General features: G+C 36.0%; 4 protein-coding genes and 1 non-coding gene across 5 annotated transcripts; 4 read left to right on the forward strand and 1 right to left on the reverse strand.

Moving 5' to 3' along the window:
• The first annotated feature begins 431 nt into the window (after positions 1-431).
• Positions 432-1,275, forward strand: LOC113764894. Its single transcript, XM_027308936.1, has 2 exons — positions 432-932; positions 1,015-1,275. Exons 1-2 carry the CDS (start codon positions 696-698, stop codon positions 1,273-1,275), a joined length of 498 nt encoding a protein of 165 aa, XP_027164737.1. The 5' UTR covers positions 432-695.
• Positions 1,276-4,472: 3,197 nt separating this feature from the next.
• LOC113767152 lies at positions 4,473-4,668 on the forward strand. Its single transcript, XR_003467875.1, has one exon. It is a non-coding gene; the product is annotated as a U2 spliceosomal RNA (small nuclear RNA).
• An 89-nt stretch (positions 4,669-4,757) lies between these two features.
• Positions 4,758-8,378, reverse strand: LOC113764896. Its single transcript, XM_027308940.1, has 13 exons — positions 8,345-8,378; positions 8,004-8,138; positions 7,692-7,889; positions 7,394-7,540; positions 6,925-7,025; positions 6,740-6,809; positions 6,464-6,554; positions 6,054-6,123; positions 5,852-5,947; positions 5,634-5,733; positions 5,453-5,539; positions 5,268-5,359; positions 4,758-5,153 (listed from the first exon to the last, which is right to left on the reverse strand). Exons 1-13 carry the CDS (start codon positions 8,376-8,378, stop codon positions 5,016-5,018), a joined length of 1,359 nt encoding a protein of 452 aa, XP_027164741.1. The 3' UTR covers positions 4,758-5,015.
• A 471-nt stretch (positions 8,379-8,849) lies between these two features.
• LOC113764447 (dirigent protein 11-like) lies at positions 8,850-9,450 on the forward strand. Its single transcript, XM_027308354.1, has one exon. The coding sequence runs from the start codon at positions 8,888-8,890 to the stop codon at positions 9,428-9,430; it is 543 nt and encodes a 180-aa protein (XP_027164155.1). The 5' UTR covers positions 8,850-8,887; the 3' UTR covers positions 9,431-9,450.
• Positions 9,451-10,913: 1,463 nt separating this feature from the next.
• Positions 10,914-13,744, forward strand: LOC113764897 (receptor-like protein kinase ANXUR1). The gene has a single exon (XM_027308941.1). It carries the CDS (start codon positions 10,914-10,916, stop codon positions 13,491-13,493), a length of 2,580 nt encoding a protein of 859 aa, XP_027164742.1. The 3' UTR covers positions 13,494-13,744.
• Positions 13,745-24,358: the final 10,614 nt, after the last annotated feature.

A 24,358-nucleotide genomic window follows, 5' to 3' on the forward strand; every position in this document is an offset into this window, starting at 1 on the left:
ATTATTAGGGCTTGAGCAAAGTCTTGGCTAACCAATTAGATCAGTTTTGAGATGCCACTCACATAAAAGTTCTTGTTACTCGATCTATAGCCGATTCAAAACCTCCCATTTATTACAAAAAAAAAAAAAATCTATAGACTATTGTGATTAGATGACTTTTTTTTGGCTATAGGCGGATCATTCTCTTTACATATGCATTATATTTTCGTATTTTAAGTACCACTTTTGTGACAGGAAAAAGAAAAGGTCTTTTATAAGACTTTTGTTTTGTTACTCAACGAAGCAATCCATGGTTGACTTGGAAAGCTTTTAGGTTTTGTTTTCTTCTCGACTGGCGCATTTGCCAAATTAATTGGAACCAACCGCTATCATTTAAATCTTGGGAAAATTGTCAATTTAGTCCCTAAATTTTTTTTTTCCGTCAATTTAGTCCCTATATATTATTTCTAGCCAATTGGATCCCTAAACCTATATATCGGTTCCAATCAAGGATCTTTGCAGCGGCGCCACCGTATAATTTCCATTAGGTTCATAATCGTGCAATACAAAAGGGGCATTTTAGGGAATTCCATTCTGGCGCCTTTTCCAATTAAAAAGTAAATCGATGTAAAGCCCAAATCTAGGTACTACCTCTCTTGCACCAAAGAGAGCTGTCCAATTTTTGCAGACCCGCGTAGAAAAAGCACTGTAATTCAATGCATTCGAGAAAGAATTGGGACAAAGCATCCTCAAGCTCAGCCAGTGATCAATTTATTAACACCGTCAAAGGATCAAATGGTTCAGAAACAGGAAACTCGATTTATGAAGGAAACGAGAAATACTACAGTGGAGACAACATCGTGCGATGCTATTGCCAAGAACAATGCCGAATTGTGACTGCTTGGACAGAGGCAAATCCATCAAGAAGGTTTCATGGTTGCAGAAATTATGGGGTAATTTTTTTGTATGTGCATAAAGTTTAGAATTTGTTAAAATATTTCTTGTCTTTTAACTATGAAATGGTGGTAAATGCAGAAACGTGGTGCTTGCAGATTTTTTTTGTGGTATGATCCACCCATACCCCAAAAGATGAAAAATATAATGGGTGCACTTTTAAGGGACCTGAGAAGTGTTGAGAGAGAAAACGCAGCATTATTGATTGAAATGAACAAGTTGAAGGCAAAAGTGAAAATATTGTTTATAATTTGTATCTGTTTTGGCGTTTTACTTGTTTTTATACTTGGAGGCAAGGAAAGGAAGAAACAAGGTTTGCTGGAATTGAAGATGTTGCAGTAGTTTTGAAGAATGTATGGAATTGTATGGTTCATCTGTACTTTAAAATGAAGTAAATACAATTGAGTTTTCATCTATGTTTGACTCTGTTTTGCTTCTGGATTTGTTATTACTCTGTTTTGCATCTGGATTGCTCATGTAAGTTTCTGTGACAAGTTCAATGTTATGCTGACAATGTTGACTGAAGTGGAAGAATTGCAGAAGTGATGGCCATTAAAAAATTGGGTAAACAACAAAAAAGCCCCCTGTGGTTAGGCAATCATACATAAAAACCCCTTGTGGTTTCATATCATACCAGTCGATACCCCGTGGTTTGAATTAACCTGAAAAGTAGACGGAAATCGTCAAATATTCGGCGTGTGTCTTAAACGAACTGCAAAGGCGCGTGCATATGCGAAAAACAGATTTCCACCACAAACTTTCACCTGATATGCCTATTTTAGCCTTCACTCTTTAATAATAAGAGACCAGCTTCCGTTTCTTCTGAGTCTTCATTCAATCTGTTTCCAGATTATTCAGTAACTACTGTAGACACCAAATTTTTAGTGTATTTTTATTTACTGTTATTTTTATTTTTCATGCTAGTTTTTATTTACTTTTAGTCTTTTATTTTTGTTTTAAGTCATTTTAGCATAGAATTTATTTTTAAAAAAAAAAGGGGGAAACCCGCAAGCGGGTTTCAGGCTATTTAACAAATTACTTAAAAAAAAAAAAATTTTTTTACATGCAAGCTGCGTTGAGTTGCACATGCCCATCGGAGGGCCCTAGGATGCCCAGCAAACCTCCCCTCTCATCCTCACCCTTCAGGTGAGGGTTTGAGAGTATGTGTTTGATATAAATAGAACAGAAAAGCAGCTTTTAGTCATTTTACATAAGGGGGAAACCCGCAAGCGGGTTTCAGGCAGGCTATTTAACAAATTACTTTAAAAAAAAAAATTTTACATGCAAGCTGCGTTCTTCAAAAGGGTATTTTCGTCTATTCACTCAGGAAACCCGCAAGCGGGTTTCAGGCAGGCTATTTAACAAATTACTTAAAAAAAAAAAAAATTTACATGCAAGCTGCGTTCTTCAAAAGGGTATTTTCGTCTATTCACTCAGCTCCGTCTGTTTTGCCGATTTCCGTCCACTTTTCAGGTTAATTCAAACCACGGGGTATCGACTGGTATGATATGAAACCACAGGGGACTTTTATGTATGATTGCTTAACCACAGGGGGCTTTTTTGTTGTTTACCCTAAAAAATTGTTGCTCAGTCGAGTCATTTGCTTTCTTATGCCCTCCGATTCCTTATTTAACACGATTTGCTTTGATTTTATTTAGCAGATCATCGACTCAAGCCCTGGATTTTGTCCAAGACATTTTTTGTTTTCATTTTGAATTTTTGGGTGTGTATTTATCGCAGACTTGTTTCGTTTACTTTTTAATTGGAAAAGGCGCCAGAATGGAATTCCCTAAAATGCCCCTTTTGTATTGCACGATTATGAACCTAATGGAAATTATACGGTGGCGCCGCTGCAAAGATCCTTGATTGGAACCGATATATAGGTTTAGGGATCCAATTGGCTAGAAATAATATATAGGGACTAAATTGACGGAAAAAAAAAGTTTAGGGACTAAATTGACGATTTTTCCTTAAATCTTTGGCAACTCTGATCAGCATCTTTAACCATATTGTTAAAATCATGGTCTTAGTCAAAGAAACGCAAACAATTAGGAAGAAAATTGCATCCCGAAAAAGTAAGCGGGCGTCCCGAGAAGAGAGAGAGACCCATGCATATACCTCCTTAAAAACAATCTAGGCACCAGACTGACACAAAAATTCAACCCAGTTCAGTTGTTGTGTTATTTTTATCCTTCCTAAAAAGTAGTACTATTTGGAATACTGCTTAGTAAGATCTTGGCATCAGGTCACAAAGACTGAAGTAGGTCCAATGCAATTTTTTCAGTCCACTTCAGGCAGCCAGTGCCAGAGTGGGTTGGTTTCGCTAACGTGTGGCTGGCAGGGGCCGGACAAGTTTTAATGTCAACATTCATTATCCTAATGCGCTGATACTTCATACTTGGTCAGAAGTTGGATGGAAAAAGATCAATATGTCTGAAGCAGTAAACAAATTGCCGCTGTATTTTATCATACATATGTGCAGCTTACAATACACTGATTCAACGTTCCCCCGGGTCAGCAGACCATAGTTGACATGCGTAATCTCGCGTTTAAAAAGAAGAAAGAAATAAAGGGACAAAAATATTTGGAAACTCGGAATGGTCTTTTTTGTTTGCCACTTTCAATATAATATATTGGTACTGAACTACTGATCTTAGGGAGTGTTAGCAAGTACTATCAAATATTACAAGTATCCTCAATAATAATAATACAGATCTTCCAATCAGAACCAATTCCTTGACTTGTGAGCCCAAGCAAACTACTTACTACATGCTTTGTTAGATGCTCTTTCTTACATCTTATGGAATGTGGTCTTTTGTCAGCTCTTAAACTCTCCATTTATTGCACCCCTTTTTTTTTCTGAAAAGGAAAAAAAAAAAAAAAGAGGGGTGAAGGGATACTTTTTGGGATCAGAATGTTGAGGGAGGACCATTATTAGGTGGAATATATTTGAAGTTACGAATATATTTGCAATCCCATTTTTGTTAATCACATCTTCAGTATCATTCCAATCATATAGTTTTCATTTACTATATTATATAATAAAATAAACGGTGAGAGTGCAAATAACGTTTCCACACATTTATCATCCATTTGGTGGACAATAGAAAAATAACAATTCGACATTCCAAGTATCTAGTTCAATTGTTTCATTGAAAACCAAAATTCTTTGTGACATAATGTCCAATTGTCTGTTTGTTTGACACAGAGCAAAATCTTTCAGGGATGCCTAGAATTTATACACTTTTGGCAGTATGATAAGCACCCAATATGTGCAAACAGATCCAGCTACTATTCAATACAAAATCAAATTGAAAGGACCATTTTTACCCATCAAGATGATCTTCACGTAGTATTAGTCTGATAGAGGGGTAAAAGTTAGGCGGAGCTAAAAAGAATCTGCCTGTGCCCATGGTTTTGGTTGTAAACAGTAAAGAAGAAGAAAAGGCGGTTATTGAAGAGATCCCACATCGGAGCAGCAAAGGGCGCCGCGAGAGCTTGGAGAAGTATAAAAGCAGCGAGCCAACCATGTAACAAGCATACCTTTCTCGGCCTTTTGGCTAAGATCAAGTGTAGTATCTGTTCTTATCAGTTTAATATCTGATACGTGGGCCATCGGCCCACACGATATTAACTCAATTTTTTTAGGGGGAGAGCCCACTACGGTAGCTTGCTGCCGGGGCCCTCGAGCGTCGCCTGGGCTTTGCACTGCAGCCTCGGCCTGGCGCACCCCTCCAATTGCCAGTCATAAAAACTTCATATCGAATTTGTCTGCACTGCACTTCCTTTTGGGCGAGACAAGGCCCAACCGCCCAAGCACAATTAAAAAAAAATCGTATGGTGTTTTTATGATATTATGAGACACTTTAAAAATCCAGAGTTCATGAAAACGAACAACGAACGACTTCTTGGTTGCTCGCAACTGTAAAAAGCTTTTTAATCAAATACTAATTGCCTATCGTTTACCGCGGGTGCGGGGGAATCTGCATTGCGAGATTTGTCTAGGGCCTGCTTGCTACCTAGTATTCTTTCTGCGATTGATACAGGAGAGTGGAGACCTTGACATTCTAGCTTATCCAGGATCAACTGGTGCCATAGGCTTTAACAGTTCCAACCAAGGCAAGTGATTCCTCAAGTGCCTTCAACAGATGTTCAGGACAGTCCTCAATATAAGCATGTGTATGATTAGACTGCATGGATGTCAAAACCCTTCCAACCACCTGGACATAAGAAAAAATTACCCCCCAGAGATTACGTTGGAAGCAGAGGGTTCTGAACTTGCTAATGATAAGACAATAACTAGGACAGTTTCCTACAGCAGTATGCGAGACTACCTTTCTTGCGTAGCCTCCAAAAGCTACCCCTCCAATCAAAGCATTTTGTGAACTAGATGGTACTGAAGGCATCTTTTTACCTTCAGATATCTCTGCAAAAGAATTTCTATCTTTTTAGTTGGAAAAACAGTATGAATTAGGAAACATCAAACAAGAAACTTGCTACAGAGGGGATAGTTTAGTACCAGGTATGGTTGTTGTTTGGAACAATCTCTCTCTTTTCAGCCCATCTACAGTGTGAGCATTGGTACCACCAGCTAGTTGAAGAAAACCTGGGATGAGTAGACAGAACTGGAATTGGAATTTTGAGCTTTTACAAATCCTAGCACCTAAAAATAAAGATAAGAAGATACTCCAGACATGCACCTTTGGGCCTGCCACTAGCAGAGACTAAACGGAGGGCAAAAGCAATTGCTTCCCTCGTGGCTCCTCTTCCGATGTCTCCACTCATGGGACGACCATCCAACTTTAGTCAGCATAACATACACAAACCATCAAAAAGCTCACAATACAACTTGATGAAACTCAAGACCTCATTTACAAGTAGTAAAAAATTCAGATTCCTGGTTTTCGAGGGCCTGTACCTGCCATAAGTTGATGCAATGCAGGTTGGGTTCCATTATAGAATACAAAGTGCTCATTGCAGCAATAGTTAGATCCTTGACATCGGGCATACTAACCTGCACTTAGTAGAGAGTGAAAAATGCTCGTAAGGATCAATGTACATAGTTAGATGACAATAATCAGCGTTTGATCATAAACGCAATAAAACTGTTCTGCACTTACTGCCACTAGTCTCAAATGATTAATTGAATCTCCCAATCCATTCCAAAGTTCTTCAAATGCACTTGCCTGCCTACAGATATAAAAAGCGAATCTAAGTGAAAACAGCTTAGCATTAGTAACTATGTATCGATAATTGGGTGACGTCGCACTAAGCCCTCACATATACTGAAACATTACTCTCTGGTGAATGTAGAAAAATGTACCGGAAAGACTTGGGCAATTTCTCATCCCGTGACTGCAAAACATGCCTTTTCAAACTACTATGAGTCACTTTATTTTGATTACCATTTACTACATAAATATTGAAAGGTTAACTTGGCCAGCATGCAGTTAGACATATATTTGCTGTACTTGATCCATAATACAAAGATAATACTAGTAGTCTACACAGTGATATGGCGATAAGCTACCTTCCATTTGTATGAATCTCTATGGCATCAACGTCATCTCTTTTGAGAAGTTCAACTGTTGTGGTAACGTCTCGTATGTATGTAATTGCTCCTAATCAATCGAGTGTTCTGTTATAATCATTAAATGAGCTAGTTCAAGGTTTTTCAAAAGAGAACGTCATGAGAACGTTCAATCAGACGAAACTTCCGCTGGGAAAAGAAATTATGATAATAAGGTTCTCAAAACTCAATATCAGATGCAAGCATGCAATAAATGAATTATGAAGTTTAACTCACTTATTCTATCAAAGGGACAAACAGGAATGCAGCGGCCACAGCCATAGCAGCGATCAGCCAGGACTCCACCCTGCATTCTCAAATATAGTTATTGAACATAAGCAAATGATGGTGACCAAGATCTTTACGCCAGAAGTTTAGCTAAGCTTAATCAACTGAATTACATAAATGAAACAGAAAAGAACCTTGAGTCCACTAGGTGTACTTTCTCCAAGTATTGCATTAGCTGGACATACAATCTCACACGGTCTTGAGCAATCAAGGGGACAATCATCCGGATCAAATTCTGTTATATAATAAAGAGCCGTTACTGGCTTTTTGTTTAAGAGTGTGCTTCCTAAAGGATCAAGGGTCATCATTCCTGAGAACATTCAGTTCCTGTAGCCATACTATGACCACATGAACTAGTACAAGAATGCTCCACGATTCAGGGAAGCAGTGCTTCTACCTAAATTCCACACCAAGCCATCTCCTTAAGTTGTTTATTACTAGTAATATCAACTGAAGACATCAGCCAAAAACAAAAGGATTTCTACCTCGAGTTATGGTGGCATTATTATGCCAATTACAGACGCACAAAAAGAAAAGGGGAATTTGTAGCATTTAACACATCTTCATGTAACCCTTATGGAGTCCAAGAATTGAAATAGTTACCGGCTTTACGGAAATGAAGATCTTCATTGTCATTAACACTGACCATAATCCAAGGCCTGCGAATGGGGAAAATAGCACGAGCAGCTTCAATTCCTTCATTCACAGCACTCACTACAGATGCTTCAGCAGCACAGTCAATGCAATCAACTGAATTTTCATTCACACAAAAAGACTCATACATAAGGCTTCACTTCATTCAATAATACAAAACCAACTATAAAAGAAGGCTTTTTTCTTCTTTTCAACAAGCGGCAAAGGAATAAGAGGAACAAATGCTGATCGAAACGTTCTGTCTTACCACCAGCAAGAGTGTACACCAACGAAAGATTCCTGATATCAGCAACATCCTCAAAACTAGCACCACAAATAAGCTTGACCCAGTTGCCTTTTTGTAGAGATTCATGCGGAGAGGTGGTTATTGAAGGAATCCCAGTTCTCGCTATGAGGCTTTTCACCTGTCCTAGGCCTTCTCTTTTGCTGCTTATATTCAGTTGAGCTGTGACAGCACAGCAGAGCAATGTTACACATAAACTGATTAACAAATTCAACTTTCTTCTAGGACTTGGAACTTGGAAGAAGGCAAGAAAGAGAGAGAAACCAGATTGAATACTTGACTGGAGCGAAGCACAGCAAGATAAGCTGAGGGCCATCCCAAATCTCAGTGGAGCCGAACCATGCCTCAAGAAGCTGCTGAGTGTTTCCTTCAGATATTTTTGGTCTCGAAAGTTGCAAATGACTGGAGGAACTATGCAAATTAAATTCGAACTTGCTCGAACTTTAATACATGTGCGTGTGTGTTATATATGTAAACACACACGTGTGTGTATATATGTATGTATTTTTGTACGTATCCTTCTCTTTCGGACTTAGAGGTGGCAAAAGCGTGACAACAGCTATTTAGGTGAAACTAAAGAATGGTGCTAAATCCCAACGCCAATTATACACACAGACCACTGACGCTGACGCAGAAGCTCTTCTCCGGCATGGTTCACCTACTTTACATGTAGCCAATCCCATTGCCTGCCTAAAGTTGTGTGGTTGCACCATAGTGGTCAGAGATAGAACCAACATTGAGGTCAGAAGAATTGGTTCCCTCAATTTGTTAACCGTTACTTTTTCTGAAGAAATGAATTGCTGATAGGTCTATCTATACTTCAGATTCATATTTGTAATCGTAATGAACAGTTTTCAAATTGCAATTTTTGTCTTACTCTTTGCTAATCACCTTAAAGTTCAATCAAGAAAAAGTGCCAAAAACATAAAACCCCTTTGTCATTTTCCGAGCCGCGTGGTTAATCAGATACTTATTAACGAAGCCAAACTAAACCAGCCTAAACCCCTTAAAATATGATTACCCGTAGCTGCCCCTTTGTCATTTTCCATTGAAAATGTTCTCCAAGTCCTCTGCTAAGCATCATTTGGCAGTCATAAAATGCAGCAGCATCCCCCTATTTCCAGAAAAAAACTAGCGCATCATCCATTTAGGTCATAGCCATGCCCAGTCTTCTCAGCTATGCTTCTACCCCTTTCCTACCTCTTCTGGCTCTGCCCATTCTCTGCTGGGCCACAACCCTCAGGAAGCACAAACCCAAGGAAACCAACCTTGTTTTCTATATCCACGACAACTTTGCTGGAGATGACACCTCTGCTATGACCGTGGCGGGGAAGGATGGCCCAACGACGAGTATCTTAGAATTTGGAACTCTGGCGGCAGTGGATGATCCAGTAACTGAAGGTCCAGATCCAAAATCCAAAAAAATTGGAAGGGCCCAAGGTTTGTACATCAATTCTCAGCTGGATGGCAAAGGATTGTACTTGGTATTTTCTGTGATATTCACTGATGGAGAATACAAGGGGAGTACTTTGGAAATTCAAGGAGCTGATCCCTTCTCCATCAAGGAAAGAGAGTTTTCAATTGTATCAGGGACTGGTTTTTTTCGGTTTGTTAAAGGGTATGGAATTATGACAACTGAATTCATTGACATACCAAACTTGAGGGCTATTCTTAAACTCGATGTCACCGTCAGGCATTATTGAACAAGTTTAGTTGTACAACTTGGTTTACTTTGCAGCTCTGTTCCCATAAACTTGATTATGGTACCTTTTTTTCTTTTTTCTTTTGCTTACTTTCTTTCTCATGAAAGGAAGGAAGAAAATAAAATTAATGTGATAATTTTCTCGATATAAAGAGATTAAAAAAAAAATTCATTTGATCGTGTTTGCCTGGCATTTTAGTACTTTAATGGAATTATTGTGTTCACTAATTCAATTTGAATGGAACTTTGAACTTTTTGGCATTGAAGAGTTAGAATGAAAAGACAAATTAGCAGAATTCGTACATTATGTGGTAAGCCAGATAATCAGTAAGATATTCATGATGGAATAGATGATATGGAAATTTCGGGGAGGGATGGACTGGTTAATACTAGAGGAGGAGGGATTGAAATTAAAAAAAAATGATATGGAAATTCTAATAAGACTTTTTTTTTTTTTTTTTGTCGTAACGGTATATGTTTAGCCTACTCCTACTCTTATCGGGGGAGGGGGGAATCTACTCTATGGGAAGGTCCAACTGAGTCGGGGAAATCTGATAGAGATTGAACCACCATTAGATCAGACAGGTGCACCACACACCCGTATGTATTTAGAACAAATCTCATACATTATTGTAAGTGCCAGGAAATTAAAAGGCTTACAAATGCAAACCATTTATTGCTATTAAACCGTCCCTTTAAGATCCTTGTAGACGAAACAAAGATAAGATCATAAGATGTATTATCCTAGCCTAGGTGATAAAAAAAGCATTGAAGTCAGCTTCATCACTGTGACATAATTCATAATTGAAATACTTCAATTACATATGTTACATATTGCAAGAATAAGAGTAACTTTACAATTATCCAAACCCCCCAAACACCCAACCAAAAAAAAAGAAAAAAGGTAATCGTCCAACTCTCAATTGTTCTTACTATCGACTGTATTTATTGAGCAAATAAATGCATATGTTTTACTCCATGTTTTATTTGCCCTCAAGGCAGGCCAAAGTGACCAGTAAGACTCGACAATTGATGGCGCCAAATTTGGAGGAGTAATTAAACGCATCAATATAGCTATAAGCAACATCACTCACTCGAGCCGTTACTTTCTTCCTTCACCATTCCTCTCTAACAACCTCTCCGCCCTCTGAAACTCTCATCAATCAAGAAGCATTGCTGAAAATAATAGAGCTGCTTGAGCAAGCTGAATTAGAAGATTGGCTTCATGGTTTTTCTTTTTCCTTTTTCTTGGTTCAATAAAAGCAAATTCAAAGGTGAGCATGCCAATATTTTCTTGTTCTTGCAGGTCAATTTCGATTACGTTGTTTACAAATCCTCCTTGATGGGCATCAAGTGGAAAATTCTTGCCTTCAGTTTCTCGTAATCTGTTTCCTTACCCCACTCTCTTGCATATCCATACTTCCTTGAACTCTTTTCAAGTTTCTTTCTTGCAGTTACCCTTCAAAGGGAATCTATATTCAGGCATGATTTTTGATATCCATGTTTTATTTCTTGGAATCGCCTGTTCTTTCATTGTGAATAAGGTCCATTCAGCTAGTAACAGCAATATATCAAACTCTGATTCTCTTGTGTTGGCTTGTGGTGCTCCTACCAATGCCACAGATAATAACGGCAGGAGTTGGATTCCAGATTCTAAATTCCTTGCATCTTCAGATAATTCAATCGTTGCCACGGCTCTTTCTCAAGATCCTTCATTGCCTTCCACTGTCCCTTACATGACTGCCAGAGTATTCCAATCACAATTCACTTACACGTTCAGAATTTCTCCCAAAGCCCGCCACTGGATTCGCCTTCATTTTTACCCTTCTTCTTATAATAATCTCAGCTCTTCAAATGGATTCTTTTCTGTAACAGCTGATGGTTTCACACTTCTTAACAATTTTAGTGCTTTGATCACCGCCCAAGCGCTTACACAAGCTTATATTATCAGAGAATATAATATTGTACCAATTCAGACTGGTATTCTCAACCTCACATTCACTCCATCACCAGCATATAATGGATCTTTTGCTTTTGTCAATGGCATTGAGATTATCTCAACGCCAGAACTTTTTCAAGCTGCGCCTTTGGTTGGGTTTTCAGAGCAGTCAGTGGAAGTAGAACAGAATACGGTGCAGACACTGATTAGGCTAAATGTTGGTGGACAGTATATTCCAGCTAGTGATGATTCTGGTCTGAGCAGAACATGGTACGATGACTCGCCTTATCTATTTGGTGCAGCTTTTGGTGTCACCTCTCAGGCTGATGAAAATGTGAGAATCAATTATCCAACTGGTTTACCCGAGTACATTGCTCCTGTTAACGTTTATGACACAGCAAGGTCAATGGGGCCTGATCCAAAGGTTAATCAGAATTTCAACCTTACATGGGTGTTTCAAGTTGATCCCAATTATACTTATCTCGTGAGGTTCCATTTCTGCGATTATCAGATGTCCAAAGTTAATCAGAGGGTGTTTGCTATCTTCATTAACAACCAAACAGCTTTTCCAGATGCAGATGTGATTGGATGGACTAGCGCAAAAGGGGTACCAGTTTACAAGGATTTTACGATACATGTCAGTGATAGGAGTGGCGATGAACAATTGTGGGTGGCTCTGCAACCTAATCAAACATCCGTGCCAGAATTTAACGATGTAATTCTAAACGGTCTGGAGATCTTTAAGATTAATGATACAAAAGGGAGCTTACCAGGCCCAAATCCTGTGCCATCACCGCTTGCCCCTCCCATGGAGTCCGAGCCAAAGCAATTTGCACCATCGAAGTCCAGAAAAACTGGCCTTATTCTCGGTGCGGTTGGGGGAGCAGCGGTTGGCTTTGCTCTGGTTATTGGTTTTGTTGCATTTCTCAGGCGTAGGAAGAGGATGGCTCTCGGAGAAAGTTCTAGCATAGCAGGTTGGCTGCCAATTTATGATAGCTCGCGCTCTTCAGAAACTGGAACAACAATCTCAGGCAAAAGTTGTGGCAGCAGTCGCATTTCAAATATTGGTGGAAGCCTCTGTAGACGTTTCTCCTTGGCCGAGATAAAAAATGGTTCCATGAATTTTTCTGAATCCCAAGTTATTGGAGTTGGAGGATTTGGTAAGGTGTACAGATGCTTTGTTGATGGAGGGACTGAAGTTGCCATAAAAAGAGCAAACCCATCATCAGAACAAGGCGTTCATGAGTTTAGAACTGAAATTGATCTGCTTTCAAAGCTAAGACACCGGCATTTGGTCTCTCTAATTGGGGCTTGTGAAGAACATAATGAAATGATATTGGTGTATGACTATATGGCTAATGGAACTTTGAGGGAGCATCTTTACAAGACCAAGAAGCCACGACTTTCATGGAGACAGAGGCTGGATATCTGCATTGGCGCTGCAAGAGGCCTTCACTATCTTCATACAGGAGCAAAGTACACTATCATCCACAGGGATGTGAAAACTACTAACATTCTGTTGGATGAAAAGTGGGTTGCAAAGGTTTCTGATTTTGGACTCTCAAAAACAGGTCCTACTCTTCATCAAACACATGTTAGTACAATGGTGAAAGGAAGTTTTGGGTACTTGGATCCAGAATACTTCCGCAGGCAACAATTGACAGAGAAATCAGATGTATATTCCTTTGGGGTGGTCCTTTTTGAAGTTTTGTGCGGAAGGCCAGCTCTTGATCCTAATCTTCCAAAAGAGCAAGTTAGTCTAGCAGATTGGGCATTGAGGTGTCATTCCCAGGGTGTTCTTGACGACATTATTGATCCATGTATCAAGGGGGAAATGGCACCTGAATGCTTGAAGCACTTCGCAGAAACAGCAGCTAAATGCTTGTCCGATCAAGGAATTGATCGCCCTTCAATGGGGGCTGTTCTCTGGAATCTGGAGTATTGCTTACAATTACAAAACAATCCAGATGGACCAGAATTCGTTGTGCAACAGAAAGCCAATGATGCTTATGCGATGCATGAAACGTTGCTGACCATTGAGGAGAATGATAAAATAAGCCAGGAGACAGAGGACAGCAGCTCCAACGAAATATTCTCACAAATAATAAATCCTCAAGGGAGATAGGTTGAGTACATGTTTCAATTTTTGCAGTGCACTTTACTTGCTGCTTCTTTGCACATTGTTGGTAGTGATGTTCAAGCATTAATTCTGCTGCTTGTCTGTAATTGCAGCCAATTTGATCGCATTTTGGTCTTAAACATTAGCTATCCCTTGTGAATAAATTAGTGGAAGGGCTCTAGGCCAAGCTTGATGGTAGATTTGTATTCTTCATTTCTCTTTTTTAGTTTGAAAACAGTAGGATTCTTGACCTTTCTGATGATTCTGCAACCTAGTTCATGCAGATCAAGTAATAATTTTAATCTTGCAACCCATTCTGTAAATTAACTGTGTTCATTAGTGCTGGCAAATCATGACCCTTCGGATGTACTTAAAATGCATATTTTGGGTTCTCTCGAGTTCTTTTAAGTCTTAGGTGTTACTTCCATCTATCCATGTTTCCTGAATATCTGAATCATATTTGAAGTTTGAGAATCGGTTACTATTTTCAAATACAAAAATGACAATTGGAACAATGAATACAGGCAGGGCATTGTGGAAAACATACAGAAAGAATATGTGCTCAGGACGTAAGAGCACTCAGTAAGCTCTAACCAAAACCAAATAAAAAGTCTGGATAATATTCAGAGGAAAGAAATAACCATCTGGGAACTCGTAGGCTACCGTAACCTTGCAAATTCCTGAAAAGGGCTCAAGATTGCAGCTACAAATTTGACTTCACTAGCAACCCCAATCACCATAGCGTGGATAAATGCTTCGGTTTTTGAAGAAATTCGTACTTCAACCACTTAGCTAGTCTTGTCCGTGGAGGAAAAATGAAATTAGAACTGAAGTTCCTCGATGTCAAATCAAAGTTCAGAAGTCGAGAAATTGAAGCAAATTGAGAAAGAGACCCCTTCACAGCTTTGCTTCTTTCTTTTTCTCTAGTATTGCTTCTTGTGCCATACCATGCATTTTGGCCAGGCTCTGGTCCAGCCTAGGGCTGGAGCTTAACCAAGTAGCTCGGCTCGAGCTCGCGAGCTACTTGGTCAGCGGCTCGAGCTGCTCGTTAGAGCTATCGAGTCGAGCTCGAGTTTGGAAATATAATATTCGAGAGCTCGACGAGCTCTATCGAGTTTTTTATAATATATATTTTAATTTTTATTATTGTGAAATGTCAATAATATCCTTTATTTAAAATTATATATAAAATATTAATTTTTATTACTTGAGCTTGATTAGGCTTGATTGAGCTCGAATAAGCTCGATTGAGCTTGATTTGAATTAATTACATTTAATTAAACTCGAGCTCGAGTTCAAACTCGAGTTCCATAAATCGATGTCGAACTCGAGCTCGAGTTCGAATTTTAAAAGCTTGACGAGCTCGAGCTCGAGCTTAGTTATTTTGCCTCGACTCGACTCGACAGCACCCCTAGTCCAGCCTATATTGATAAAATTTCTAACATTACATCAAAGATAAGTCTTCACGGGGGACTGGACCAAATGAAAATAGTGGAGATAACATGCAGGCCGCAGGATCCTAACTCTGTGTGCTTTCTGTTTCCTGTGCTACAAACGAGCCGAGTAATTTCATTGAACTCGAACTCGAGCTCGAGTTCGATGAGCTGACAATTTCAAGCTCGAGCTCGATCTCGAAAAAAATAAAAAATAATTATTTTATTTTTAAAAAAATAAATAAAATAATAATTTTAAATAAATAATAAAATATTAAGGATATATATATAAGTTTACTATTAAAATTTAAAAATATAAAATATATATATACTTAAAATAAAAAAATAAAAACAAATATATATATACTTAAAATAAAAAAATAAAAACAAATTTATATATACTCGAGCTCGCGAGTCTAACGAGCTTAATATTTTGAGCTCGAGTTCGAGCTCGATTTTAACTTGAGCCAGCTCGAACTCGACTCGAGCGGCTCGCGAGCGACTCGATTCGTTTGTAACCCTAGTTTCCCCGGTAGTATGTCTCATTTTTTGAGGGAGTGAAAGGGACAGTGCACTGAGAAATGAGAGCACTTGTACTGATAAAGAAACAGCATTGTAGTCCTCAGGCAGGGCAAGGCCTTGCATTCAAGACAATGCCTTTTTGACTCTGAATGTCCCATTAGAATTCAAAGAAATCAAAATTGACCAAATGTGTATGGCAAAAAAGGTTGAGAATGAAGCACCGAATTCTTAAGGCATAATTGTTGAACCTTTGGATGTATTGAGCTCAGCAAAACTTGGCAGACTTGAAAGAAAGGGGATACATAAATGAGTTTGAGTAAGTGAATCTGATAATTTGACCGGTTCTTAAAGGCTTCCCTCCATTGACCAAGCAATCATCATAAGAGAGTCTCCTGAAAGTTCTTGGATTGACTAGCTTCGCAGAGGCAAACCAGCCACAATGCAGGTGAATTTTGGAAGGTGCACAGCCAGAAATGCAAGTATTCACAATCTGCACAATGTACTGTGGGATCCCTGATGTTGAGGACATGCTTTGAGAAATGCTTATATCCCTATTCGAACAAAAATCTGGTGCGACAAAAATCAGAATATCATATGACAAACTTCGGGAACTTAGAAATTAAAAGCAGAGAAGATTATAGAACTGATATAGAAATATTACCATGGATCAAAAATTTCCTATGCTTTAGATATGCTTTCCCAGGTTCAATCACTGTTGTCCTGTTGCCATCTTCATGAAATATCTCACCTGTCAAAATGAAAGCCGAAAGGTCAAGACGAAAACAAACTACAAAATGTTATAGTTCTTCCGGAACGTCTAGTTTCAGTACATGACTTGCCTGATTGAAATTGGATGCTGCAGACTATAATGATCACTATAAAGAGGGAGAACAGAACAAATGCCACAGGCCTCATGATGGCCTTTTCAGTTTACAACTACTACAGGTGGAAAACTTTTTGTTTGTACTCAAGACAAACAAATTTCTTAGATTCACTTCCAGACAATCTTCTAGTTCGGAGTCAGAACGGAGCCATGAGAAAGTGCAGGCTTATGAAGTAAGAGAGTCGAGGAGAGAGTTGTGTATTGCTCATTTATTTGACGAGAAATACGTAGTACTCTGTGCATATGAAGTGTTGGAAAAATGGCTATATCCATTGTAGAGTGAATGAGAAAATTGTTCTCATAATGGCACTCTTGAAAGAATCCAAGGATAATTATCTATCATTCATTCATGTACATAGGATTCATGTATATTAATTATTGATACATGATTTTGGATAGGATTCATGTATATTAATTATTGATACATGATTTTGGATAGGATACATGTACTTAATACATGATTTTGGAGTTATCTTATTGAGATACATGTATGTACATGAATATGATACTTTGATAAACGTGAAGATAATTATCTGGAATTTAACACTTGTTGCCAATTTCTAACTAGGGATGGCAACGGGGCGGGGTTGGGGCGGGGGACGGGCCCGCCCCGTTGCCTATTAGTTCCCCCCGTCCCCCGCCCCGTCTCCCGCCTCCCGCTCCCCCCGCCCCGCCCCGCCCCGACTTGCCCCGCTTCCCCCGCAGGTGCACCCGCGAGGTTAATAAAATTTTATTATAATTAAATTTTAATAAATAATCAAGTACTAAAATATCAACGCATCACCAAATTATTATTCATTGTAATTTTACAATTGAAACTCATAAAAACAATTAAACAGAAGTTATTTGAATACAATCCAATATGATGAAATAAATATAACTAAAATAGTCAAATTTTCACTTTTAGTACAAATGCAATCACTAATTCATCAATTGTGTTTGTGTTTTTTTTTGAGAAAAAAGTGTTATTCTATTAAGTGTAATTAGAAATTTAGTATAAATGTATTAGTAAATTTAGTATAACTAATTAATAAATTCTATTAGTAGACATGTATAATTATTCATATAATTGATAATATCAATTATATTACATGAACTAATATATATTATATAATACATCTAACTAATAATATCATTATCATAAGTTTATAACTAATTAACTTACATATAATATATAGTCATTTATATATATATATATATTTTTTTGTTTTGCGGGTGGCGGGGCAGGGGTATACTCCCCCGCCCCCCGCCCCGTTTCTAAGCGGGGGAAAAAATTCCCCCCCGCCCCCGCCCCAACCCCCGCCTCGAGAGCCCCCTGCGGAGCGGGTGCCCGCGGGCACCCGTCCCCATTGCCATCCCTATTTCTAACAGTCACCCTTGGCCAGCATCTATAAATATCTCCTTTTGTTTCAAAAGAATGCGCGCTCTCTCTCTCTTTTTCCTTCTTGCATCTTCATCTTTTATAGTGTTCCATATTGTTCTAGTTCGAGTTCGCTGTGGTGAAGAAAGTTTGGTGCTGAAATATTCACCTTTAATCCGTTGTATCCTGGGAGACAGACGCCTACTTAACCTCGAGCACTTTACCTGGAGGGGGCGAATCTGTTTTAAGAAAATTATGCTTACAAACCTCGGATTGTTATTATTGTTATTTTCGATCATTACTTTCTTTCTAGGTTGTATTTATTCTTCTCTTTATTGTATCAGCCTATTTTATTATTTCACTAACATGAAGTACACATGGGATTAATGTGCTAGCAAATGACACGCGAGGGTAGTGTAGGACAAGAAGTAAAGCCAAGTGCACAAGGGAAGAACGGATATAGAGATTGGAGAGTATAGAACAGGACCACTACTGTTGCTCATCCTTTTATCACATAGGGTGAAGTCATTCCTCAGCAAATTTCTTTAAAGTTCAGGCTAGTCAAATGCCAAAGCAAAGATGATAAGAAAGACAACCATTAATTGCAACAATAGCCAGATGGCTCTCTAGTCTTTACAACTATGACCGTACCATATATCAACCTCTTCTTCTTTACAGTGATGCCCGCAAGCTCTACCGACTTACTGGTGCCACTAACACATCCACAATCATACGGTACAAGTTCTCTTTGTTCAAGATACTCTTGGAAGAAGTGGCGTAGGCGATATATACATGTTAATTATTGAGAGACTTTTTTTAACTTGTACTTAAGTGCTGCTAGTCTGCACGAATATATTGATTATTTTTTTAAGTCTTGCAGCCGAAGTAATTTTTGGTAAACAGCTTCTGGAGGAAGAGGAAATAGTCAAATGACAAGCGACAATCTTTTCCAAATCAAATTAAGGATGCAAAACTTTTTACTGCATAAACAAATGATGCCTACCTAATGAATTTCATGTAGTACTTCCTTTCCTTGTAATTCAAGGTTAGGAACTTGGGAATTTGAATGTGGTCTACAAAGTGGCTTTGTTCTTGCCCCTTTCTCGCATGCCTGCAAGAACCTGAGTTTCTTTCACCCTTTTCTTGTTTTGGTCCAAAAATTTTACAACCTTTTTGTTAGCATTGTACTTTTTCTCTTTTAAAAAAATTTACCCTAATAAATCTCCTTTTCTTTGACATAAGCGCAAAAAACTTTTTCCCTATAACAAGAAACTCGCGCTTGAAAAACTTATCGCACATTTGCAACCTAAAGGCAGCATTAGATGCCTGCTGAAAGGAGACTAGTTTCCATTTGTGCCAAACCCTACTTTTGTAGGCCTATCTTCAAGGACTCGTAATGCCAAATCACATGCTAATTCCATAATTTGACATACTACAAAGTCTATATGATCGCCATTTGTCACCTCACATTTTTGTCACCTCACATTAACAATAATATTAACAGATCATAAGATGTAGTTCTCAAACGCAAAACTAAAAAAAAAGGTATTTAGAATGCAGAAACCATAGTTATTAAATTCGGTCCGACCTGACGGTTGAACTGGTCAAACTAGTGAATCTGCCATGAAATCGGATCGGTTTAGCAATTGGATCGGAGTTGCAGATGATTCGCTTTGAACTGTTTGATTCGGACGATCGAACTGGTGACCCGTTAAATCCAGTTGTTTTTGATGAATTTGATGGATTTTGAAAATTTTTCTGAAATTACCTTTTTATCCAATTTTTTAATTAGACCAACCACACCAATATAGACATTGTCGTCTTTTTGATAATTAGATGAGAAAAATTGAGAAGGGACTTGGGAATTATGATTTCTTTCTTTATTTGACACCTAGATTTATCATTTATGTTTACGTATAATATCAATAAGAATTCATGAACTAAGGAACACGTATGTGTATGACTTATGTGTTTGAACTATGAAATATGAATATGTGATGATTTGTTAATATTTAAGAATTTCTATACTTATCTTATAATTTATATGTTTATTTAATTATATTATATATTTTTTATTATATAACTAGTTTTGTACCCATTCGTTGAATGGGAATTGTCTAAAAATAATAAATTATTTAGTGTAGTTCATAAAAATATTTTCATAAAATACAAAACTTATTGTATAATCTATTATAACCTTTCTTAAATACATTGTTATTAAAAAATAGTCTTATAATGTAAATTTAAACATCTAATTCAGTGATTAATAATTCAAAATGCAAAAAAAAATTTGACAATATGATGACATTCAAAAACTTGAAAATAGAGAAGATCAAATCTTGGCTGATCTTCTGTAAACAAAAGAATGGCCAACCCATTACTAAAACATCAATTTTGGTACTTAATATAAATGGTTTAAAGGTTAATGTGAAAAGAAAAGAAACCGAATGAAATATTAATAAAAGATAATAATTCAGAATCAATCAAGTCACAGGAACATAGCAACCTTCTAAATTCGTTCATGGCTAATAGAACCCAAATCGAAAACATAAGATGTATTTTGCTATTAAGTCAAAAATATAAAAAATCTAAATAGTCTGATGTATATTGCATGATGTGAACTGCTGTATGACAATGAACTTAATGCCTTGCCATTTATATAATCAATGACACCTTCTTGTTCTTTAGAAGCTTTCTATCAAAATCTAAAAAAAAATATTGAAAACTGCACAAAATTTTTTTAACCCCAGAAACCCAGAAAATAAAAAAATTAATACGTTCTTGAAGACAATTAATAAATTGTCAAAGGCAATTAAAAAATTGTGTGAAAACACAGTTTAAAAAGCCACTTCTAAATCACTAACCAAAAAAGCAATATATATTCTACTTAAATTGAAGAGTGAATCCATAAATTGAAATAACAAATTATTTACAAAAACCTTGCCAGAAATAAAAACCAAACTGTAACTTTTGAAGAATTAGAAAATTTAAATTCAATGATCTAGTTATGAAAAAAGTGTAGGAAATTACAGAGCACATACAGCGAGTATAAACAAAGTCCAAATGCGGTCCTTGCATTGAAAAAAAAAATTTCCAAAAACATTGTGAAAAAGTGTAAACATCTGCATTGCTTGATAAAGTGATAAGTAATAGATCGATAACCATATATATGAGTAAAAATGTAGAGTATCTTCGATAGCGATAATCTGATAAAGATAATCTTGATATTTCGAACTTTTGAGTTGAAGATGAGAGAGAGTTAAAAACATAATTTAAAATTATTTATACTAATTCCCTCTAGAATTGTAAAGTCAAGAGGAAAAAGAGAGATAGAATAGCGTAGGTTATTAGGGGGTTAACTCATAGAGCGCGTTGCACCTACTTGATATGTCGATAAGCCACGTAGGAAAGAGATAAACTACTTGATTTATATATATATATATATATATATGATTTATTAAGAATCCTATTAGGAAACTACTTGCCGTCTCGTTAAACCACGTAGAAAAGAGAAAACATGAAGGGATAAGAATGAAAATACGACTTTATTATATATATATATATATATATATATGATGTAATCCAACGATTCGACCCATAACCCACCGATTGAATTACTAATCCTCCAATCCGATCCTCCGGTCGGGTTGGTTTTAATATCTATGGCAGCAACCACAACTTATATGGACTTGAGCGAACTTGTGGAAAGATTTGGGTTGCACAATTTGTTTATGGCAACTTGGAGAAGATATGGGTCAATGGGATACACCTTCTGTGTTATAAGCTTAATTGCTAAGAGTGGCACTAGAATATGAGGAGCTTCCGGAAATATTAGTGTCACTGCCAACTATTAAGTAGGTGCTTATCTAATATTCTACATCTTCGATTGACTTTCCCAATAAATTAAGCACCAAAAAAATGGCATCTGAAACCCGTCACTTCCCATCGTTATTGCCCTTTTCCATCGTCCTTCTTCTCTACAAGTGCATCAACAGCAATTCTGCAAATCCATTTGGATAAACTTGATTTCAAATAAATGTGATTTGGTTGATCTGTGATTTCCATTGATGAAGGTTCATAGTCTATCATCCTGCTGAGAATCGCCTCAGAGAGAAAAACTCATCTACTCTCTGAGGCAGGCACTGAAAGAGAAAGACGAATTAATAAACCCTAATCTCTGAAAGTGGGAGTGAAGTCCAGTTGGCGGGTTTTTATAGTCTTTGTACCTCCTAATAATCTCAAAATGCTTTTGGCGCGGAATCGATGCGTACATCAAGCGATGTCGTTTCATGGGCCGTGAGTCGGTGAGTGTGCGATGTGAATTAAGAGGTAAACGAGTCTTCTAGATTAATTAATTAATATCTCAATAATATTAATTAATCTCCGTTTGGATTAGCTATTTTTTAAGATGTTTTAAAAAAAATTTACTGCAACAGAATTTTTAGAATATATTTTGGAATATTTAAGAGTAATAGAGTTTTTAGAATATATTTTGGAATATTTTTTAAATATTAAAAATAATTAAGACTACTTTTTAGAGTGCCTTTTAGAGTACTTTTTTAAAAAATTTTATAGTATTTGAAAAACTCAAGGATCCAAACAGATTTGAATACACTCCTGTAATATCCAATTGTACACTTTTTTTTTTAGGCAACCGTACACCCTCATTGAACAATAAACATTAACCATAAGACAAATGAAGTGATGGGTAATGTACTATTTTCTTGAACCCAAATTTCCTCCTTCATAAAAATGTACCCTAATAAACTTTTCTTAGTTTACTAATTTACTCGAGAGAACATCGATATTTAGAAATTAGAAATTACTCAACGTCGACCAAGTGTTAATGAAACCATTTTGCTTGCCAAAAGTCCATGTAAGTTTTTTACATAGACCCCATGTGCCACTTCTTTCACTTTACTTGCTAACAACATTGTATAAGAGAAATATATCCTAATACTATTGCAAAGGCATGCAAGTGATGATAAATCTACCACTTAAACAAAATCATAGCAGTCACAAATATTAATTAGCAAGTAATCTCTTAAATAGCAATTCATAGCCATAATATATATTACTTAACAAGTGCTGCACTTGTTAAGTAATATATATGATGGCTATGAATTGCTATTTAAGAGATTACTTGCTATATAATATTTGTGACTGCTATGATTTTGTTTATGTGGTAGAATACAGGGCACGGTGGAGTTAACTGTTAAGCGGTCGTTTGTTTTTGCGGACGGCGCGATTCCCGAGTTTGTTTGGATAGCCAATTATTTCAAATAATATTTCGCATGCATTATAAATACATTTTTCAATTCATTTTTTTATATTTTCAACCATCTTTTTATCTTACATACATCACATCACAAAAAATACTACAATAATTATTCCAAATAATATTTCAAATAATACTCTATCCAACAAACCCTTATGTGAAGCCGTGGTGAAAGCTCCTATGATTGAGAGTGGTGGTCATGAAGTTTATGGTGGTCTTGTGATTAGGGATTTCGGTGATCTATTCATTCAATACTAAACACCATTCCTCTAGTCCTCCTTGCTTGGAGTTTTTGGTATACTCTCCGTTTGGATTAGCTGTTTTTGGGTTTGTTTTTCAAAAATACCACTATAGCATTTTGAATCTGAAAAACAAGTTCGTTTGGATTAGTTGTTTTTGGGGTTGTTTTTCAAAAACTATATGAAAAACTTTTACTGTAGATTTTTTTGGATTATTTTTAGAGGTAGTTTTGAAACATATTTTTGAATATTTTTAGAATATTATAATTTTTATATTTTTATATAAATATACATTTATGCATTTATAATCCATTTATATTTACAAATGTATAGATGTATATTATTATAAATGAATAAATTATAAATGAATATTATATAAATGTATAAATGTATAAATTATAATTTTTATATTTTTATATAAATATGCATTTATGCATTTATAATACATTTATAGATATTTATAAATAAATATATTTATATATTCATATAAAAATATATAAATGTATTATATTATATATAATACATAATATAAATATATTTATAAATGTATAAGTGTATATTATTATAAATGTATAAATTATAAATGAATATTATAAATATATTATAAATTATAAGTGTATATTATTATAAATGTATAAATTATAAATGAATATTATAAATGTATAAATTAATATATTATAAATATATATTAATATTATGTAGAAATGTATTTATATAATTAATATAAATGTATATATGTATTGATATTATGTATAAATGTAAAATTAATATTATGTATATTAATATAAATGTATAAATGTATTAATATATATAATACATAATATAAATGTATATTTAAATGTATAAGAGTATATTATTAAAAATGTATAAATTAAAAATGAATATTATATAAATGTATAAATTAATAAATTATAAATATATATTAATATTATGTAGAAATGTATTAATATAATTAATATAAATGTATACATGTATTAATATTATGTATAAATGTAAAATTAATATTATGTATATTAATATAAATGTATAAATGTATTATATTATATATTATACATAATATAAATGTATATTATAAATATACATAAATATTTATATATTATGTATGAATGTACATTTATATAAATGTATAATATATTATACATTATATTATATATAA

The sequence above is a fragment of the Coffea eugenioides genome, chromosome 3, assembly GCF_003713205.1.
Source record: "Coffea eugenioides isolate CCC68of chromosome 3, Ceug_1.0, whole genome shotgun sequence".
In the NCBI taxonomy this organism is placed as follows: Eukaryota; Viridiplantae; Streptophyta; class Magnoliopsida; order Gentianales; family Rubiaceae; genus Coffea; species Coffea eugenioides.